This window comes from Ylistrum balloti, unplaced genomic scaffold (genome assembly GCF_031769215.1).
Source record: "Ylistrum balloti isolate Yb309-2 unplaced genomic scaffold, AGI_CSIRO_Ybal_v1 Utg369702, whole genome shotgun sequence".
Lineage (NCBI taxonomy): Eukaryota > Metazoa > Mollusca > Bivalvia > Pectinida > Pectinidae > Ylistrum > Ylistrum balloti.
This window is the reverse complement of record NW_026781932.1, coordinates 1,057,539-1,076,554: the sequence shown is the minus strand read 5'-3', so window position 1 is coordinate 1,076,554 and position 19,016 is coordinate 1,057,539. Positions and strand designations below refer to the sequence as shown.

The window sequence follows — 19,016 nt, the reverse complement described above, 5'->3', positions numbered from 1 at the left end:
GAGTCAGCAACTGTACCGGATCGACTTAGACTTTACCGACAATATGACCCTGGAATCTGACCCGGAAGTTGATTTTTCACACTTCCTGCACGTGTAGTGGAGAAAATATCTCAATGGTATGTTGTTGTCACTTGTTAAGATTTGTAAATAGTTTTCAGAACAAATAACAATACATTTGTCTTAATGTCCTTTAAGGATCGTTCAGATCTCCAGTCAGTAAGATGTACTAGCTAATTAAGATGTAATGCGGTACACTCACTTCCGGTTTCTTGTTTCAGTTTCAACTTCAACTGTTCAACTTCTAGAGCGGGAGAGCATGAGAATGAAAACTACTACTAAGCAAATGATTTAGCAATCAGCAGAGGGGAAATAATTTTGGTTTAGTTTTACTTAATCCTTCCGATGTATATTATATACCTCTCCTGAAGAATTAACTGACGATCTCCTTATTTCGTTAACTTCACCAGAACTGATGGATGAGTAAAACACAGGTGAGTCAGTAAGCTTGTATAGCTGGTTTCTCATTTAGCCTGGCAATTGAAAGAAAGCCAAGTGCTTGTTGGCATATAATAGCATTTATATCCAAAGTTAAAAACACATAATACTCTTAAATTACTATTTCATTGGAAATATGCCAGCAAGTTATAAATACCTGAATACAGGACAGTAGGTTCACTAACTCATAATCATCTCAGATTTTAGCTGGAGCAGTAACACATGACCATGAGAGCCAGTCCATTGTCGAGCTGGTCATTACATGTCTTTAATGTTCACGGGTCCAGAGAGTGTGACTAGTTATCCATGATCTAGTCACCTGGAAACCAAAATAGCAGGATTAGGACAGAATCACACTGAAATTATTGAAAGTCTTGTGCCATGCCTTCACTAGCTTGATTCTTATGGGGGTCAGGAGAATGACAGGAATTCATGAACTCTTTTCATATTGCCACTGTTATAGGAAGGAGTAATAAAAATACCCTGCTACTCCTGGGGTTTAAACTTCTGCAGACCCTTCATTCTCTAGCTTGATATCCTACTGCTACACATCAGGGAAATTCCCACTATTCTGACTACTAGCACCTCCAGTTGAAACCAATTCCAACTATAGCTAGGTTCCTACACTCATACCTAGGAGATCTACTGCTCTAATCCACCGTCAGTATCTAAAATAAAACATGGTAGGATTTTGTAGCTGTAACAATTGTTCATTGTCATTGTTGCAAAATTCAATCAAGTGCTACAGGTAAGGTTCTAACTTAATAATTTTATTAGATATCAAAAAGTTGAAAGCTGTGTTTTGTATAACACTGAGGGAGTTCTCTGTGATGACTGTTGACTGTAATTATGGCATTGTGTATATTTTGCATATCTAAACTGATGTAAGCTGAGTAAACACCGAAAATGTGGCCGTGGGAATTTTTGAGAGAAAAAGCGGCGTAAGGATGGTTATGGACGTGTTAACACAGAAGATGACACTTATGAATCAAAGCAGCACAAAATACAAACCAAATCATTCCTAAGGAACAATAAGATAAAAGGTTTAGCTGCAATCTTAGTTATAGCAGCTGTTGTTGTTTTCTTTGTGGCCTGTAACTTTAATTGTTCATTGTCATGTGTCTCAAAATGTCACACACCGTGCTAAAGCCAGGCAAGGTTCTCACTTAATAATTTTATTAGATATCAAAAAGTTGAAAGCTGTGTTTTGTATAACACTGAGGGAGTTCTCTGTGATGACTGTTGACTGTAATTATGGCTTATTGTGTATATTTTGCAGAAAAAAAACTGATGTAAGCTGAGTCAAACACCGAAAATGTGGCCGTGGGAATGGAGAGATACACTGAAGCGGCGTAAGGATGGTTATGGACGTGTTAACACAGAAGATGACACTTATGAATCAAAGCAGCACAAAATACAAACCAAATCGTTCCTAAGGAACAATAAGATAAAAGGTTTAGCTGCAATCTTAGTTATAGCAGCTGTTGTTGTTTTCTTTGGCTGGCCTAGAGGAGGCTTTAAGGGTGAGGTTCCTGATGTGTCTCATGTCACACACCGCTACAAAAGCCATGGCAGCCTCACTTTCAAAAAAGGGGAATTTTATCTTGATACAAATCCTATCAAAATTGTCAGTGGAACCATGCACTATTACCGAGTTGTACCAAGCTATTGGGAGGAACGTATGAAAAAAATGAAAGCTTGTGGATTAAACACACTGCAAACGTAAGTATTTTTACTGAAAATATTTTCTTTATCTCATCAAAAGCATACAATTACCTGGTCATGAGGTGTTTCGGAATGGATGAATTGTCCATCATCATTGATCTAATGAAAAGAGGACCATTCAACAAAATGGTTAAAATGTGATTGATTCATTTAATTCTATAGATATTGCTTACAAGTTTTGTTTTGATATTGTCCCTGATCGTAATTCTCCTTCATTCATCATCATCCATAGCTAAACATGACACAATTCCTTCCAGATCAATTCCATGGAATCTGTTGTATGAGATACAATGTATACTCCTTCCTGTATCTGTTGTATCAGATACAATGTATACTCCTTCCTGTATCTGTTGTATCAGATACAATGTATACTCCTACCTGTATCAGTTGTATCAGATACAATGTATACTCCTTCCTGTATCTGTTGTATCAGATACAATGTATACTCCTTCCTGTATCAGATACAATGTATACTCCTTCCTGTATCAGATACAATGTATACTCCTTCCTGTATCTGTTGTATCAGATACAATGTATACTCCTTCCTGTATCTGTTGTATCAGATACAATGTATACTCCTTCCTGTATCTGTTGTATCAGATACAATGTATACTCCTACCTGTATCAGTTGTATCAGATACAATGTATACTCCTTCCTGTATCTGTTGTATCAGATACAATGTATACTCCTAGCTGTATCTGTTGTATCAGATACAATGTATACTCCTTCCTGTATCAGATACAATGTATACTCCTTCCTGTATCAGTTGTATCAGATACAATGTATACTCCTTCCTGTATCTGTTGTATCAGATACAATGTATACTCCTAGCTGTATCTGTTGTATCAGATACAATGTATACTCCTACCTGTATCTGTTGTATCAGATACAATGTATACTCCTTCCTGTATCAGTTGTATCAGATACAATGTATACTCCTACCTGTATCTGTTGTATCAGATACAATGTATACTCCTTCCTGTATCAGTTGTATCAGATACAATGTATACTCCTTCCTGTATCTGTTGTATCAGATACAATGTATACTCCTAGCTGTATCTGTTGTATCAGATACAATGTATACTCCTACCTGTATCTGTTGTATCAGATACAATGTATACTCCTTCCTGTATCAGTTGTATCAGATACAATGTATACTCCTTCCTGTATCTGTTGTATCAGATACAATGTATACTCCTACCTGTATCTGTTGTATCAGATACAATGTATACTCCTTCCTGTATCTGTTGTATCAGATACAATGTATACTCCTTCCTGTATCTGTTGTATCAGATACAATGTATACTCCTTCCTGTATCAGATACAATGTATACTCCTTCCTGTATCTGTTGTATCAGATACAATGTATACTCCTTCCTGTATCTGTTGTATCTGGATATCCAGATACAACCTGAATACTTTACCTATTAAACAAGACACAATCAGAATAAACATTCATATTTTACTGAAGTTTCTTCATTCTTTCTTTATTACAGTGAGTACCTGGAGACTGCTAAGAAAGTGGGTCTCCATGTCATTATCGTTCCTGGTCCATACGTTGGCAGTGACCTTGAACTTGGAGGTCTGCCAAGGTAAGTGCTTGTTGGGACTATTTAAGTCTTTCTGAATCAGTATAGCTGACCATCTGTCCAAAAACCCTTTGCCATAGTCTGTAGTCCTTAGTCCATTGTTGCCCTTAAACAAATCTTGTTATTGCTATTTCTTGAGAAGTACTGGACCAATTGTTCTCAAATTTCATATGTAGAAGGTCACATGGTTGTTTGTTGTTCATATTTTATTTTGGAACAGAACAGAAAGAAGAGGAAAAAAGGCAAAATATCCATTAAGAACTAATAAAGATGATCGTATGTTGTGCATCAAGATCCCTCTGTGATGCAGATGAAAAATAATATTGAAAAATTTAATGTTGTTAGTGTTTGACCATAAACTAATGATACAGACATTGCTTAATAGATTGCTTTGAAATCAGCATGGAAATTCTAGATCTCTTTTGATGACCTTGACAGCTCTAGATCAAAAATATTAATCCTGGCAGCTTTAGATCTGTAGTGTTGACCTTGACAGCTGTAGTTTTAAAATGTTGACCTTGACAGCTGTAGATCTATAGTGCTGACCTTGACAGTTGTAGATCTATAGTGCTGACCTTGACAGCTGTAGATCTATATGCCGACCTTGACAGCTGTAGATCTATAGTGCTGACCTTGACATTTGAGATTTATAGTGCTGACCTAGACAGTTGTAGATCTATAGTGCTGACCTTGACAGCTGTAGATCTATAGCGTTATCCTTGACATTGGAGATTTATAGTGGTGACCTTGACAGCTGCAGTTTTAAAATGTTGACCTTGACAGCTGTAGATCTTTATAGTGTTGACCTTGACAGCTGTAGATCACTATAGTGCTGACCTTGACAGCTGTACATCTATAGTGCTGACCTTGACAGCTGTAGATCTATAGCGTTATCCTTGACATTGGATATTTATAGTGGTGACCTTGACAGCAGTCTGTGTTCATTATGTAATGCTCTTTATTATAGCTGGCTGTTACGTGACCCAGACATGGAAGTGAGGACAAACTATGATGGTTACTTGTCCGCAGTTAAAAGATATTTCACATATCTGATGTCTATTATAGAACAGAAGCAGGTAAATAGTTTTACATTTCTAGTCTTTAGATCTTCTTACTTGTAGGCATTGGTTCAATTACACCACACTCTTGTCATATTATTTAAGATTCAATGAGTGACAGTTTGGCTGTTTATGTTAAAAATAAGGTATATGTTAGCTTGATATATGAACACACATCATTTAACAGATATACATGTATATATTATAATGAGCTTTCTTTATAGCATTCCAAAGGTGGCCCTATTATAGCAGTCCAGATTGAACATCAGTATGGATCCTTCAGTAAAGATACCAAACATTTGCAGGTTCTCAAAAAGGTAGTGTAGCTTAATTTCAACTGGCAAGAAAAAGAATATCCGTTAAAGTCTTTAATTTTTGTAGGAGGGTTAGTAGCCCACTTTCATCAGATGGTGAGCTGTTATAATTGTCCTGTGTCCATGGTCTGTCTGTTCATTATCAGTATTTAAACGATTCTTGTCATCACTATTTCTTCAGAAGTGCTGGATAAATATTTCTCAAATTTCATATGTAGGTTCTCTTTGGTCCCTAGTTATGCCCTTCTGGTCTTGAGACTGTTCGAAAAATGATGACAAAAGAGCATCTTGGATTTTGTCAATGAAAGTTTTTTTATCGTTTGTTATAGCAAAATAAATTCCCTACAAATATCAACAGAACAGTAGAGAACTATAATGCTTTATAAGGGTAATATGAAAAATTGTGTTACATAAGTGACTAGACTCTTTAGGTTGCTTAATAGGTATAAAAACTGTACTTTTTGAGGTGGGCTGTACAGATATAGATGCTGTGTATCGTTTGGAATTTGGCTGTATATGTTTATACTGATGTTTTTAACAGATGATGGTGCAGCTTGGTGTAACTGAAATGGTGCTGACATCAGATGGATGGACAGATGATAATAAGCTGGGCATGGCTGTAGCACCTTTCCATGACAGTATGTTGACACTGCAGGCTGTACAGAAAATCACCCAGTTTAGGAATGATTTACTAAATGTCACGATAAAGGAATAAACAATTAAAGTGGCCATTTTCTGATCATGTAGCAACCTAACATGCTTCATTTGTTTTTAGTGTCATCCAGATTGTGCCAATATTGACAGCAAATACAATCTGATGACTGGTCAATAGATAATTATGATTAAAAAAAAAAAATTGATTGTACTTAAGATCAAGAGAGAAAATGACAAATTGGGGTCTGATATCAGTGTTTAAATAGGGCTGAACTTGCCCCAGTATAGAGATTGGGACACTGAAGTTGTATCACAATATGGTGTAGGAATAGGCTGTCTATAGCTGTTTCACAATGCAGGATTAATAAGGTTCAAAGTCCACAAGCTGTTTAAATATAATAATATAACATAATATAAAATATTTATGTTATGAATGATTGAAGCTTGATATTTGCTTAAATCCCTCTGTTAAATAGGCGCCTTACCAACAGCCAGCTTCAGCAGCTTTGAGGAAGGGAAGTCAGCTTTTGATCATATTACAAGTCTGAGTACAGACTTCCCATTGTTCGTCTCAAACTTCTGGACAGGAGCCAACAACTACTGGGGAGATAAATACAGTCCTGGTTCTACAGTCACAGGTATGAATATCAAACTGAATACAAAGTATATATATAATACACTGACATCTACCTGTTGACACAGATATATGACCTCTGGACAGGTAAATAACACGAAGGTAAGGCCTCTTTAGACAGGTGTATATGACCTGATGTAAATACTCAAGTGTGACCTCACTTGACAGGTTGAAATATTCAAGTCAATTGTGACCTAGCTAAGCAGGTGTAAATTCTCAAGTTTGGCATCACTAGACCGGTGTAAATTCTCAAGTTTGACCTCACTAGACACGTGTAAATTCTCAAGTTTGACCTCACTAGACAGGTGTTAATACTGAAGTGTAACCAATCTTAGATAGGTGTAAAAACTCATATGGGAACTAGCTAGACGTGAAAATACAATGTACTCAATGTGACCTCATTAACCAGGTGTAGATACTCCAAGGTGACCTCTCTTAAATACTCATGTGGGACATCTCTAGATAGATTATATTACTCTAGTATGACCTCACTAACCAGGTGTAAACACTCAAGTGTAATCTCACTACCTAGGTGTAAACTTTCAAGTGTAATCTCACTACCTAGGTGTAAACACTCAAGTGTTACCTCACTAACTAGGTGTAAACTTTCAAGTGTAATCTCACTATCTAGGTGTAAACACTCAAGTGTAACCTCACTAACCAGGTGTATACACTCAAAGGTAACCTCACTAACCAGGTGTAAACACTCAAGTGTAACCTCACTAACCAGGTGTAAACACTCAAGTGTAACCTCACTAACCAGGTGTAAACACTCAAATGTAACCTCACTAACCAGGTGTAAACACTCAAGTGTAACCTCACTAACCAGGTGTAAACACTCAAGTGTAACCTCACTAACCAGGTGTAAACACTCAAGTGTAACCTCACTAACCAGGTGTAAACACTCAAGTGTAACCTCACTAACCAGGTGTAAACACTCAAATGTAACCTCACTAACCAGGTGTAAACACTCGAGTGTAACCTCACTAACCAGATGTAAACACTCAAGTGTGATCTATCTAGACAGTTGTACAATCCAAGTGTAACCTATCTAGACAGTTGTACAATTAAAGTGTGACCTATCTAGACAGTTGTACAATCCAAGTGTAACCTATCTAGACAGCTGTACAATTCAAGTGTGACCTATCTAGACAGCTGTGCAATGCAAGTGTGACCTATCTAGACAGCTGTACAATTCAAGTGTGACCTATCTAGACAGTTGTACAATTAAAGTGTGACCTATCTAGATAGTTGTACAATTCAAGTGTGACCTATCTAGACAGCTGTACAATTGATGTGTGACCTATCTAGACAATTGTACAATTCAAGTGTGACCTATCTAGACAGGTGTTCAGTTCAAGTGTGACCCATCTAGACAGTTGTACAATTAAAGTGTGAACTATCTAGACAGTTGTACAATTCAAGTGTGACCTATGTGTGACAGTGTGACCTATGTGTGACAGTTGTTAATCTCATTTTTAACCTTGATAGACAGGTGTAGATACAAAATGTGACCTAGCGAAACAGGTTTGTTATACAGATATCTGGCTTATGTAGGCAGATATACAATACAATACAAATGAATGCATTGTTGTTTTAAGACTCAAATATTTGAGTCCTGGGCCATGCTTTTTTCCTATTGGAATCTCTTCAATTTTGAGAACCTGTTATATCCACCTGAAACTGGACTCATCAAAATTTTGGAAATATGACTCTGGACTTACAAGATGAAATCCCACAAAACATACTGGTACGACCACTTTAGATTGGTACATTAATCAAATATGTGACATGTGTAAGTATTTGTTTTGTGACGTCTCTAGCCAGGTGTAATTACGCAAGTGTGACCTTACTAGGCAGTTGTATGACGAATGTTAAATAAAAGATTTACCCTTAAGTATTTTGGGACACACACTCTTGAAAATTATTGATTGAACAATGGCACACTAGGAAAACAATGAGAGAGATAGGTTTTAGTAGGGAGCTCAGCCCAACCACTGTTGATAATGATAGGTTAGACCTCTCTCAACAGGTATAGTCATAGCTGATCTCTATAGACAGGTGAAAAGTGAACTAGTCCAGGGAGAGGACACCAATGTTTCCTGACCGGTAGTAATGTATTCTATTTACAGAGTTCACATCAAACCTAGAGGAAGTGCTGATCACTGGGGCCTCTATCAATTTCTACATGTTTCATGGGGGAACAAACATTGATGTTATTGCAGGCGCTAGTGATCATAATGGCTACCAACCGGGAGTCACAAGTTATGGTAAGTTTGGTGTAAAGTATGAAGATCACTAAAACAGTAAGTAAACATATGTAGCAGAGGTCATTATGGCTTACAAGTCTGACGCTCAACCGATCAAGCTGTAGAGAAGTTCTCTTTAGCCGAGCAGTATTTTGCAGCTAGTATTTTTACCAGGGTTACACATGATTTGATGTTTATTCAGGGGTCTACAATTTATTTTATAGAAAACAATATAGACTTTGTACCAAACCTATAGTTTGTGTTACTGTAACCATGGTAATTTCTGCTAGGAGTCAGTTTCATGATATTAAAAGGCAAATTGTATGCGCTGTGGTTATTTTCCAATCAACGAACCTTCGTATATCTAAATTAATAAATATTTTGATATGTATGTGGTATGTGGATGAAGTTTATGTGGCAGAATGACTTCTGTGTTTAGTGTAAGTTTCCCTCAGCATGTGGTAAGTTAAATTTAACAAATTGTATTAGAAGACTCATGCAAGGAAGCTTTTCTCATTTTCTCATTTTTCTTATATTATTTTGTAGTGTTACTAATATCTTTCAGATTTCTTAGTAAAGGTGGATCAAACTTTTTATAACTTTTAAAAGTTAAAACTGAAGTCAAAACTTTTGAATGTCAACTGTTGAAAGGTTATAGTCAAACAGATTTATCATTGATAAATCAAATATTTATCAGATTATGATGCACCGTTAACTGAATGGGGAGACACCACCCTGAAGTATAAGGCAATCACTGAGCTGCTTCTGAAGTATGACTATATACGACCAGAGGATATCGTGATACCAGGTGAGCTTCAGACATCTTAGTTCATAATAACCTGGCACTTGTAATGAAAGTTTCTTAATCTCTTAATCTCATTTTCATAATTCAATTGTGTCTCTTTAAAATCAATTGGTTGCATATTCACTACTGGAACATATTCATTCACCATCTCCATGTTGTTGGTTTTTTCAATTTTAAAACTCAAATGTTTTATATTTACATAGTGGTTGTCACTTTGATATTTTTGTTTCATTTTCTTTTTCACAGAAATATCTCGAGATCCTCGGACCACTGCCTATGGTAGAGTATAAGGTTTAAATAAAACAGCATTCATTGTTTAATAGTTACATTCACTTGTGAGTCTAAGTTGCCATGGTGATCTAACATTGTATTTCTGTATCCTCCTCCAATAAAGTTTCCATGGTGATCTAACATTGTATTTCTGTATCCCCCTCCAATAAAGTTTCCATGGTGATCAAACATTATATTTCTGTATCCCCCTCCAATAAAGTTGCCATGGTGATCAAACATTGTATTTCTGTATCCCCCTCCAATAAAGTTGCCATAGTAATCAAACATTGTATTTCTGTATCCCCCTCCAATAAAGTTGCCATAGTAATCAAACATTGTATTTCTGTATCCCCCTCCAATAAAGTTGCCATGGTGATCAAACATTGTATTTCTGTATCCCCCTCCAATAAAGTTGCCATAGTAATCAAACATTGTATTTCTGTATCCCCTCCAATAAATTTTTGTTGTTATTGATATGTACTTAACCATTTAAATAACTTGAGTAAGTAACAAGTTATCTTATACAAAAAAATACCCGAACCAATGAAATAATTAAAATTAAACAGGATCTTTGAGTTGAGCTTCAAGAAAATAGTGTTTTATCGTCTAACTGTTGAATGATTGTCAAAATTATAGTCACAGTCAATATGAATGTGATCTGGGTGACAAATGAACAATCAGGATGTCATTCATATTGACAATAAATGCAATATGACAACTGTTCAATGGTTATACCCTCACTTTTTTCAGGCAGTGGATGACAAAGTGTCTTTATGTTATAGGTAGTGTACAGATACAGGCCTTCCTCAGTTTTGAGAACATGCTATCCAGAGTAAAGGTAGGTAACTAGAGTTTAGTAATTACCAAAAAAATAAAAGGTAAGATATCGTATATCAGGAGTTGTTTTGCAAGAATCTAATTTTTGTAAATTTACCAACCCTTTTAATATTTCAAAGAATCAACATCACTAATTTTTTTCTTCTTTTTTTTGTTAACAAATGAGTAATACATCTATAGGGCTGACCTACCTAAAGGCACCAGAGGACTCTCTAGTCGTTAACATTTCTGAAATAAATCAAAAGTAGTCAGTATGTACCCATTCAACAAAAAGTACATTTTAGGGCTTTTCGCAAAAATTGGACAGTGCAAAAATATCCCCATATATGGTATGAGGTGTAAGTGGTTCAATTCGAAGATGGGTCGCTTTGTATTTCAGAGGAAACTGAATTCATTGACTGCCCTGCATTGTCATGATTGTGTTCTTTAGCAAGACACTTTATCAAAATTTCTGTGGATAGCATGCAATGGGCCTTGTGCATGGTGTTCAGTTAGGTAGTCGCCAGCTGCTACTACAAGGAGACCACACTTTGAAAAGACCCTGGTTGCATTGCCCTTTTGAGGCAATAAAATCAGCAGGCAAACAAAACATGAAGAAAACTGATAGCAGATTCAGGACTGAATTTTCTAGGTTTCAATACGGCTTAAGAAATCTTTAGAAATTCCTTACTTAAGGAATGCTCAGGAAGTGTTTTATATGCATAATATATGCAAAATAAACCAACACAAAATTTCAAGCTCTGTAAAATCTTGGTATAAGCTTATAAAAAATCCTGAACTCATCTAGATTTAACACCTTGAAAAATCATCTGCTTTTTGATCTAGTTATTTGTTTGAGATATTACAAATTGTATCTAGAAGCATTTGTTTATTTGAAAGGTAGTTCAGGCTCATATACATAACTAATAATGAGTTCACATCTGTAGATGGGAGAGGCTGGTACTGACCAGTGATGTTGAATTTTAACAGGGGAAGCAGATGGATTTGACCAGTGATAACATAATTTTCATTGGTCAAATGACCAAGGTTGTTGACCTGTGAAATGTGTTTAAAGTGTCAATGTTTTACTGTGATGATATATAATACAGATGTTATTAAGGTTAGTGTAAGTACTAGTATTTAGAAAGATGTTAATTTTACAGGGAATGCAGAGGTCCCGCTTTTCACTTACCATGGAGGAGCTGAATGTCAGAGGTCAAAGGTCAGGCTACATACTGTATAGAACAAACATACCTAGCTCGTCCATTGTCAGATTGACTGACCAGCCACGGGACAGGTTACAGGTCAGTTTGCTATCAACAGTTCTGTAGTTTGAAATTATTTTAATTTTCGTTAATTTTGTACCAGCCATATAAAACATTTTGCTTTCATCTTTTTCTTTGTTTTAGCTGACTTGACATCACAGAATACATACTTTTAAAAGAAACCTCAAATAATGTACATACTGTAATATCTATTTATTCTTGGTTTTATATAGCCTTGTGGGTGTCTTGTGGCTCAAAGTTTAACTTTTCTCCCCTATTACCTTTAGACATTACATTGTATGCTACTGTGACCATAGTAGTCAAATTTACACAAATTTTTAGGATTTTTTGAGAGTTATATGTTGAGAACTTTACACTCTCGAAAATTACAGGTAAGGTTGTGTTTTGGTTTTAATTGTTCATTTTTTTTGTTTCACCGAAAGTTTTTAGCAGGGTGGATGTTTTATTACAGGAGTCATGGAACACAGTATTGTTTTCTTTATCAAGTTAATTCCATCCTTGTTAATTGTAGATAAACAACAGTTACAGTATTTGTAACAGATATAAACACACAAAGACCACATTTAATACGGACATGATTTAGTGTAATAACTAATATAGTACATTGTGTATTGATAGTATACCTGGTGTATTAATCCTAGTATTGTGTATATAGCTGTTGGTGAATGGTATTAACATGGACACAATATTTGACTGGAATACCAATACACGTACTACTGATATCTCCTCCGAATGTATCTTCATTAACAACACACTGGACCTCCTAGTGGAGAATACCGGCCGAGTTAGTGAGGTAAAACAGTCGTCAGATTGGATGGACAAGCAGAGGAAAGGTGAGATGTATTACTAGCAAAGGTGAGAATATGTTAAAAAGAAATCAATTAATGATATGTTTTGCTACTATGATAGAATCGAATGAGATTACATAACTTTTCAAATCAGAGTAAGGTTAGATTGTTGTATATTGAAGGCAAATATTACTGCATGACTGTAACATCTGTCCTCTGTATCAGGTCTTCATGGGGATGTGTTAGTAGACCGCCACACTGTGAATCACTGGACCATCTATAGTCTGGACTTCTCATCCAGCTTCATCAACAGGTAAAATACATCTACAGGTAATCTACATCAATAGGTAAACTACGTCTACAGGTAAACTACATTAACAGGTAAACTACATCAATAGGTAAAATATATCTACAGGTAAAATACATCTACAGATAAAATGCATCAACAGGTAAACTACATCAACAGGTAAACTACATCAATAGGTAATCTACATCAACAGGTAAAATACATCAACAGGTAAAATACATCTACAGGTAAACTACATCAACAGGTAAAATACATCAACAGGTAAACTACATCAACAGGTAAACTACATCAATAGGTAAAATACATCAATAGGTAAAATACATCAACAGGTAAACTACATCAATAGGTAAGCTATATCAACAGGTAAACTACATCTACAGGTAAACTACATCAACAGGTAAAATACATCTACAGGAAAACTACATCAACAGGTAAACTACATCTACAGGTAAACTACATCAACAGGTAAAATACATCAACGGGTAAAATACATCAACAGGTAAACTACATCAGTAGGTAAACTACATCAACAGGTAAACTACATCTACAGGTAAAATACATCAACAGGTAAAATACATCTACAGGTAAACTACATCTACAGGTAAACTACATCAACAGGTAAACTACATCAACAGGTAAAATACATCAACAGGTAATCTACAGGTAAACTACATCAAAAAGTAACCTAGAAATACAGGTAACCTACAAAAACAAGTTACCTACATCAACAGGTAAACCTCATAAACATATAAATGACATCAACAAATAAACTGCATCCACAGGTAATCTACATGAACAGATTGTTTACATAAACAGGTAAATTCCATCAACAGATAATCTACACCAACAGGTGCAGGTAAACTGCATAAACATATAGATAACATCAATAGGTAAACTACATCTACAGGTAAACTACATCAATGGGTAAACTACATCAACAGGTAAATTACATCAACAGGTAAACTACATCAATAGGTAAGCTACATCAACAGGTAAATTGTGTTTATATCAACAGAGTAGTTACATCAATGGATGAATAACATTGACAGGTAAACTACACAAACAATCGATCAATTATTAACCTGCATTAACAGGTAAACTTCATCAGCAGGTATGTTACATCAAAAAGGGACAGATATCCATCATGAAAAGGATTAGGTAACAACATCAACAAGTTTCATAAATCTCAGCTGATAAACTATTTATCATTTCAAAAAGGTGACATACTTGCTATTACAGTAACAAGTGACCTACAGATACATTATTTGATCAAATACCTACATTATCTTATTAATATATTGTCAGTAGGTATACTGAGTATGTATTAAATATCCCGGACAATTACATTGTAATGAATAGCAATACTTCATGCTAAAGGTTAAGCATGCTATGATTCTGTTGTATTGTAAAGAAACCCACTTGTTGACCCTTTTACTGTAGAAGTTGATTTTAAAAATACAAATGATATGCTCCCTTTTAACTTGCAGGATCAAAACGTTTGACAGATGGAAACCATTTACCTCCTCAAGTCTGGTTCCAGGACTGTACCGAACAGAACTGAGCATTGAGCAGTCACCAACAGACACTTTTCTGTCACTTACTGTAAGTAAAATATGTAGCAGATATATCCAAATAAATTACAACATTCATCTGTCTCATTAAAGATATTGTTTTGTTGAAAGGTTCTGTTTCATCAGCAAAAACCAAAATGTGGTTCAACACTTTAGTGTGACTTTTTTTGTAGGGCTGGGAGAAGGGCATGGTTTTTGTGAATGGAAACAATGTCGGACGTTATTGGAATGTTGGGCCGCAACACTCTCTTTATGTACCAGCATACTACTTGAAACGTGGTATGAACTTGGTGAGTGACATAATATTTCTACATTCAACATGATAAATCCTATGATAATTAGTAGAGAATCTGTTTCTTTCACCCTGTGAACAACCAGGGTCATATTGAGGTGCAGTCTTATAGTAGCCGGTTGGTTCCTCACTGAACAATATACAGGAGGACCTTCGCATGCCTTCCTGAGCAATTAGTGTAAAGTGTCTTGCTCATTGGTAACAGTACAGACTGGTCTGTTTCTCAACTCCCTGTGAATGCAGACCGCCTCCACTAAGAGGTGTCAGGTGTAAAATTATTTGGTGCTAAATGTCACATAAAGGAACCAGATAGATCGGATGAGACAGAAAAATCTAACGCTGGGTAGCGTGTGTCTGGTTTCCTTATCCCATGTACAACAAAAGTGTATCCTACAAATACAGAGGTGTGATAGCTCAATTGACAATTGACCTATGTTATCACAAGTGAATATCTGAGGTGTGGAATCTGACACCTCTTAGAGGAGATGGTCTGAGAATTGTAATTACATGACTTCATATTCAGTTGTTTTTCTGACCAGCAAATACAAAGAGAGATAATCTAATCGAACTGAAGAATTTTGAAATGAAGCCGCTTTTCTTATCAGGTCATGGTAATGTTGCAATCAGCATCTTACTCCATCTTACGAAGAAAAGAAATCATTACAAATGTTTGTTATAAAGAGGTTGCAAATGTTCTTAAAATTTGAGGTATACCTACTGCATGGCATATCTTTCTTTTTTTTCTGGATTTTTACAAGGAAGTTTACAATATTCAGCACTTATTTACATTTATTGCCATTGTTTTATTGCCTCCTGTATAGAATTTAGGTTCAGAACATCAGCAAAGCCTCCATTCTGTACCCAAATTCTTTATGGTCCGATAGGCTATCCTTAAACCACTTATCTACATACGTCCCGAATACTGGTACCTGCAGATCAGTGTGGTAGGATGGGTAAATACAGTTGAACCACATTATCCTGAATGGGGTAAGACCATGGGAAAATTTCAAGAAAATCAAGTATTCTATTTAAGAGAGTACAAATGTTTTGTGTATGCAGGGACGGACAAAATGCTTCAAGTCAAATGGGGTCTTCATGTTTTACGAGTTCCGAGATAACGAGGTTTGATTCAACTGTATAGATAATATCTGGGCTTAAACGACGTTACATTCACATCACTGTCTGATATCGATTCAAACTTTTTTCTTTTTTTTTTTGTTGCAGATTTTGATATTTGAACAACACAAGGTTGGAGCGACCATATTTTTCTCAGACAAACCATCCATAGGAAAAAGGATGGCATCGGAAAAGTACTGATTCGATGGACAGAATGTGTGCCTATTTAGCTCACCAGTTATGGATAACTGTGTGCTGATACTTTTTTCCCTGGCATCCACATCAGAGTCCTTGTTGACATCCAACCCGAAGTTATGATATATTTGAAGTCAATTTTTGAAAGGCATATGACTCATTAAGTACACGTCCTGCACCCCTCATGAGGTCTAAGATTTATTTCAAAGGGTTTCAGTCCATTTTTATAGATCTCACACCCTTCCTGTTTGGTATATACAATGAGGAGAATACTAGGATAAATGTTTCCGCAATTTCATCTTGAATGTTTTTGCATTTGAATTTTCATATTTTAACACATTTTGGACATAAGTGTTTTGAAAATTTCTTTTACTTTACTTCTTTTCTTTTTGGTATACACAATAATTAAGCATTTTTCAATGACTTATTTCTACTTCATTATCTTGTGAAAATTGTTGTCAGAAAACATTCCACAACATTCCGTTGTTATGTGATAATATTTTTTTGTAAACATTAATGTCGTCCCTTTTCTCAAGACATTCCATGCCATATCATTATTAAATGAAAATCATTGCAAGAGTTCATACTACATGCATCTTGTAATAATCCTTATAAAACATAACATGATAACATGATGTGTAGAATGTATGGTTAAATCTGTAATTAATACTATTGAGCACTGTTATCAGTCTGTGGTTGTAAGTAGAACAAGTGAGTGTGTATTAGGACAGAGTATTGAAACTCTAAGGAAACTCTCGACATGAGGAAATCTCAAGTTGAGATGTTTTATACAAGTGGGGCCAGGTCACATTTAGTTGAGTGTTAGAGTGTTCAGCTAGAGACTAAAGGGTCGCTATTTCAAATCGCTCTGGGGGCAGGGCGTTTTTCATTTCTCCTTCCTATTACAGATCTGGTGCCATTGACCACTCCAAGGGTAGAAGCTAGAGGAAATTGAGATGCTTCCTTGGAGATAATGAACCTGGGTTGTTGTTGTCTTCAGGGTTGAAGACTTTGTGAAGGAGGGAGTACTGTAGAAGTTGAGTGTACAGGTTGCCTTACTAGCCATGGCTAGTGGGAATTTTCCCTTAGTCGAGCTGTAGAGTATCCGGCTCGAGATTGAAGGGTTGCTACTTTCAATCCCGCCTAGGGCAGGATGTTTTTCATTACTACTTCATATTACATATCATATAATTTACGTTGGAGAAAATGCTTTAAGTGTTATCACAAAACTGTGCACATTGGTGCGCTGGTTCTTCTTCTGTTTAGAATCTCTTAATTCTTTAACTAGCCCATTCTATATGTAGTCCCCAGAATACCATGTCAAGTTGAATCATATCTATTTTCCATATAAGGTCAATATTCAGTATACACTATGGTATCCTTCAGCAATTCTGCATTATAAGACACCTCAAATGTATTAATATCCATCTTGAGGTGAAATCCTAGAAACTGAGAAAGGATTGATGTATGAGGATCAAATAATGGCATGGCAAAACACAAAAATGTGAACTATATATATACTACATATAGTTGGAAAAGGACATGTTCTACATGACCCATCTAGCCAGTTTTCAAATATCTATTTTTATAGTATTTTGTGTATAAGAGAAATATAATATGCACTTGTTGAATGTTCAGTGTTGAATGGTCTTTTTAAAATGTATACCTGTATTTATTGCAATTTCTTTGAGAAGGTGAAGCAAAATTTCGGTATAAAACAATTTTGCATATTATGCATGGCTGAATGTACACTTATGTAATATCAGTGAAGTGATTGTTATGATGCAAATATAAGAATCAATGTAATAATTGATCTAGTGATGTTGAAAGGTTGTGAAGCTGTATCTCAGGTAGGCTGAATTGGCCGAGTTAGTCTGCCAATCATAATCTTATTTAAGTTATCTAAGGATGTCAGAGAACCATTGTAATACCTTACATCTCTTTCTAGTTTTTGTCCTGTTAAATTTTATGATTATTTTTCAGATAAAATTCATTGATGTAAAAACAGCATACTACTAACTAATAAGTTTTTAGTGGTCCGATATAAAAGGATGTCCGACTAGTTCTGAAAAAAAGTGTAGATGGACTTTTGATACTTTGGAGACATATTGCACTACAAACATGTTTTCTGTAAGAAACAAACTTGATGGTAATTTTTTTTTAAACATTTATGAATGTTTTTTTGTTTATATTTGGTATATTGACAACTGTGATGAACTTTTCACCGGCATCTGGCCGGTGAGACGAAGGACTACCAGTTGGTATATCTGCATCAGTTAAAAAGTGAAAGACACTTTAGTAACTTTAGGTTTGTTTGTATTGTGATTGTTATTTTACACCATGGGATTTAAATGTATTCTAGCTTTTTATTGAGTCATTACACAGAGGATCTCCAATCAGACAATGTTTTCCTTGGAGGTGTCATTAAAAAAAAGTCAAACATCTTTTGGAGGTGTCATTAAAAACAAAGAGTCATCATAATGTGTCATGTTGTTTTTATTTACATGATAAATGACAGAATCTAAAGAGATTTCAGGGCAAAGGAAAGACACAAGGACATATTCCATATACATTTATACGTTTAACCGTCTCTTTTCAGCACCATCTTCTAGTCAATACCAAGACAATACAACTGATTACAGAACACTCTTGTCTTACACGCACTAGAATTATATGGAACGTCGGTGCTGATATGTTAAATAACAACATTGCATGTGAATTGCTTAATATTGAAATATGCTGATAACGTAGCATGCCATTTACCAAACCACACAAACAAGACATGCACCTACCCCTTCCCCTCCCCAAAACATATATCGATGGTTGTTTGAAGTTTGATGAATTTGTTTAA

General features: G+C 35.5%; 1 protein-coding gene across 1 annotated transcript; it reads left to right on the top strand.

Annotated features, from left to right (window-relative positions):
- Nucleotides 1–315: 315 nt before the first annotated feature.
- On the top strand, nt 316–16,187 carry LOC132565216 (beta-galactosidase-1-like protein 2). Its single transcript, XM_060229851.1, has 18 exons — nt 316–491; nt 1,775–2,217; nt 2,478–2,495; nt 3,658–3,813; nt 4,778–4,886; nt 5,093–5,185; nt 5,724–5,820; nt 6,313–6,474; nt 8,603–8,740; nt 9,417–9,527; nt 9,771–9,803; nt 10,577–10,632; nt 11,774–11,914; nt 12,552–12,729; nt 12,910–12,997; nt 14,479–14,593; nt 14,736–14,852; nt 16,079–16,187. Exons 2-18 carry the CDS (start codon nt 1,811–1,813, stop codon nt 16,169–16,171), a joined length of 2,112 nt encoding a protein of 703 aa, XP_060085834.1. The 5' UTR covers nt 316–491; nt 1,775–1,810; the 3' UTR covers nt 16,172–16,187.
- The last annotated feature ends 2,829 nt before the right edge of the window (nt 16,188–19,016 follow it).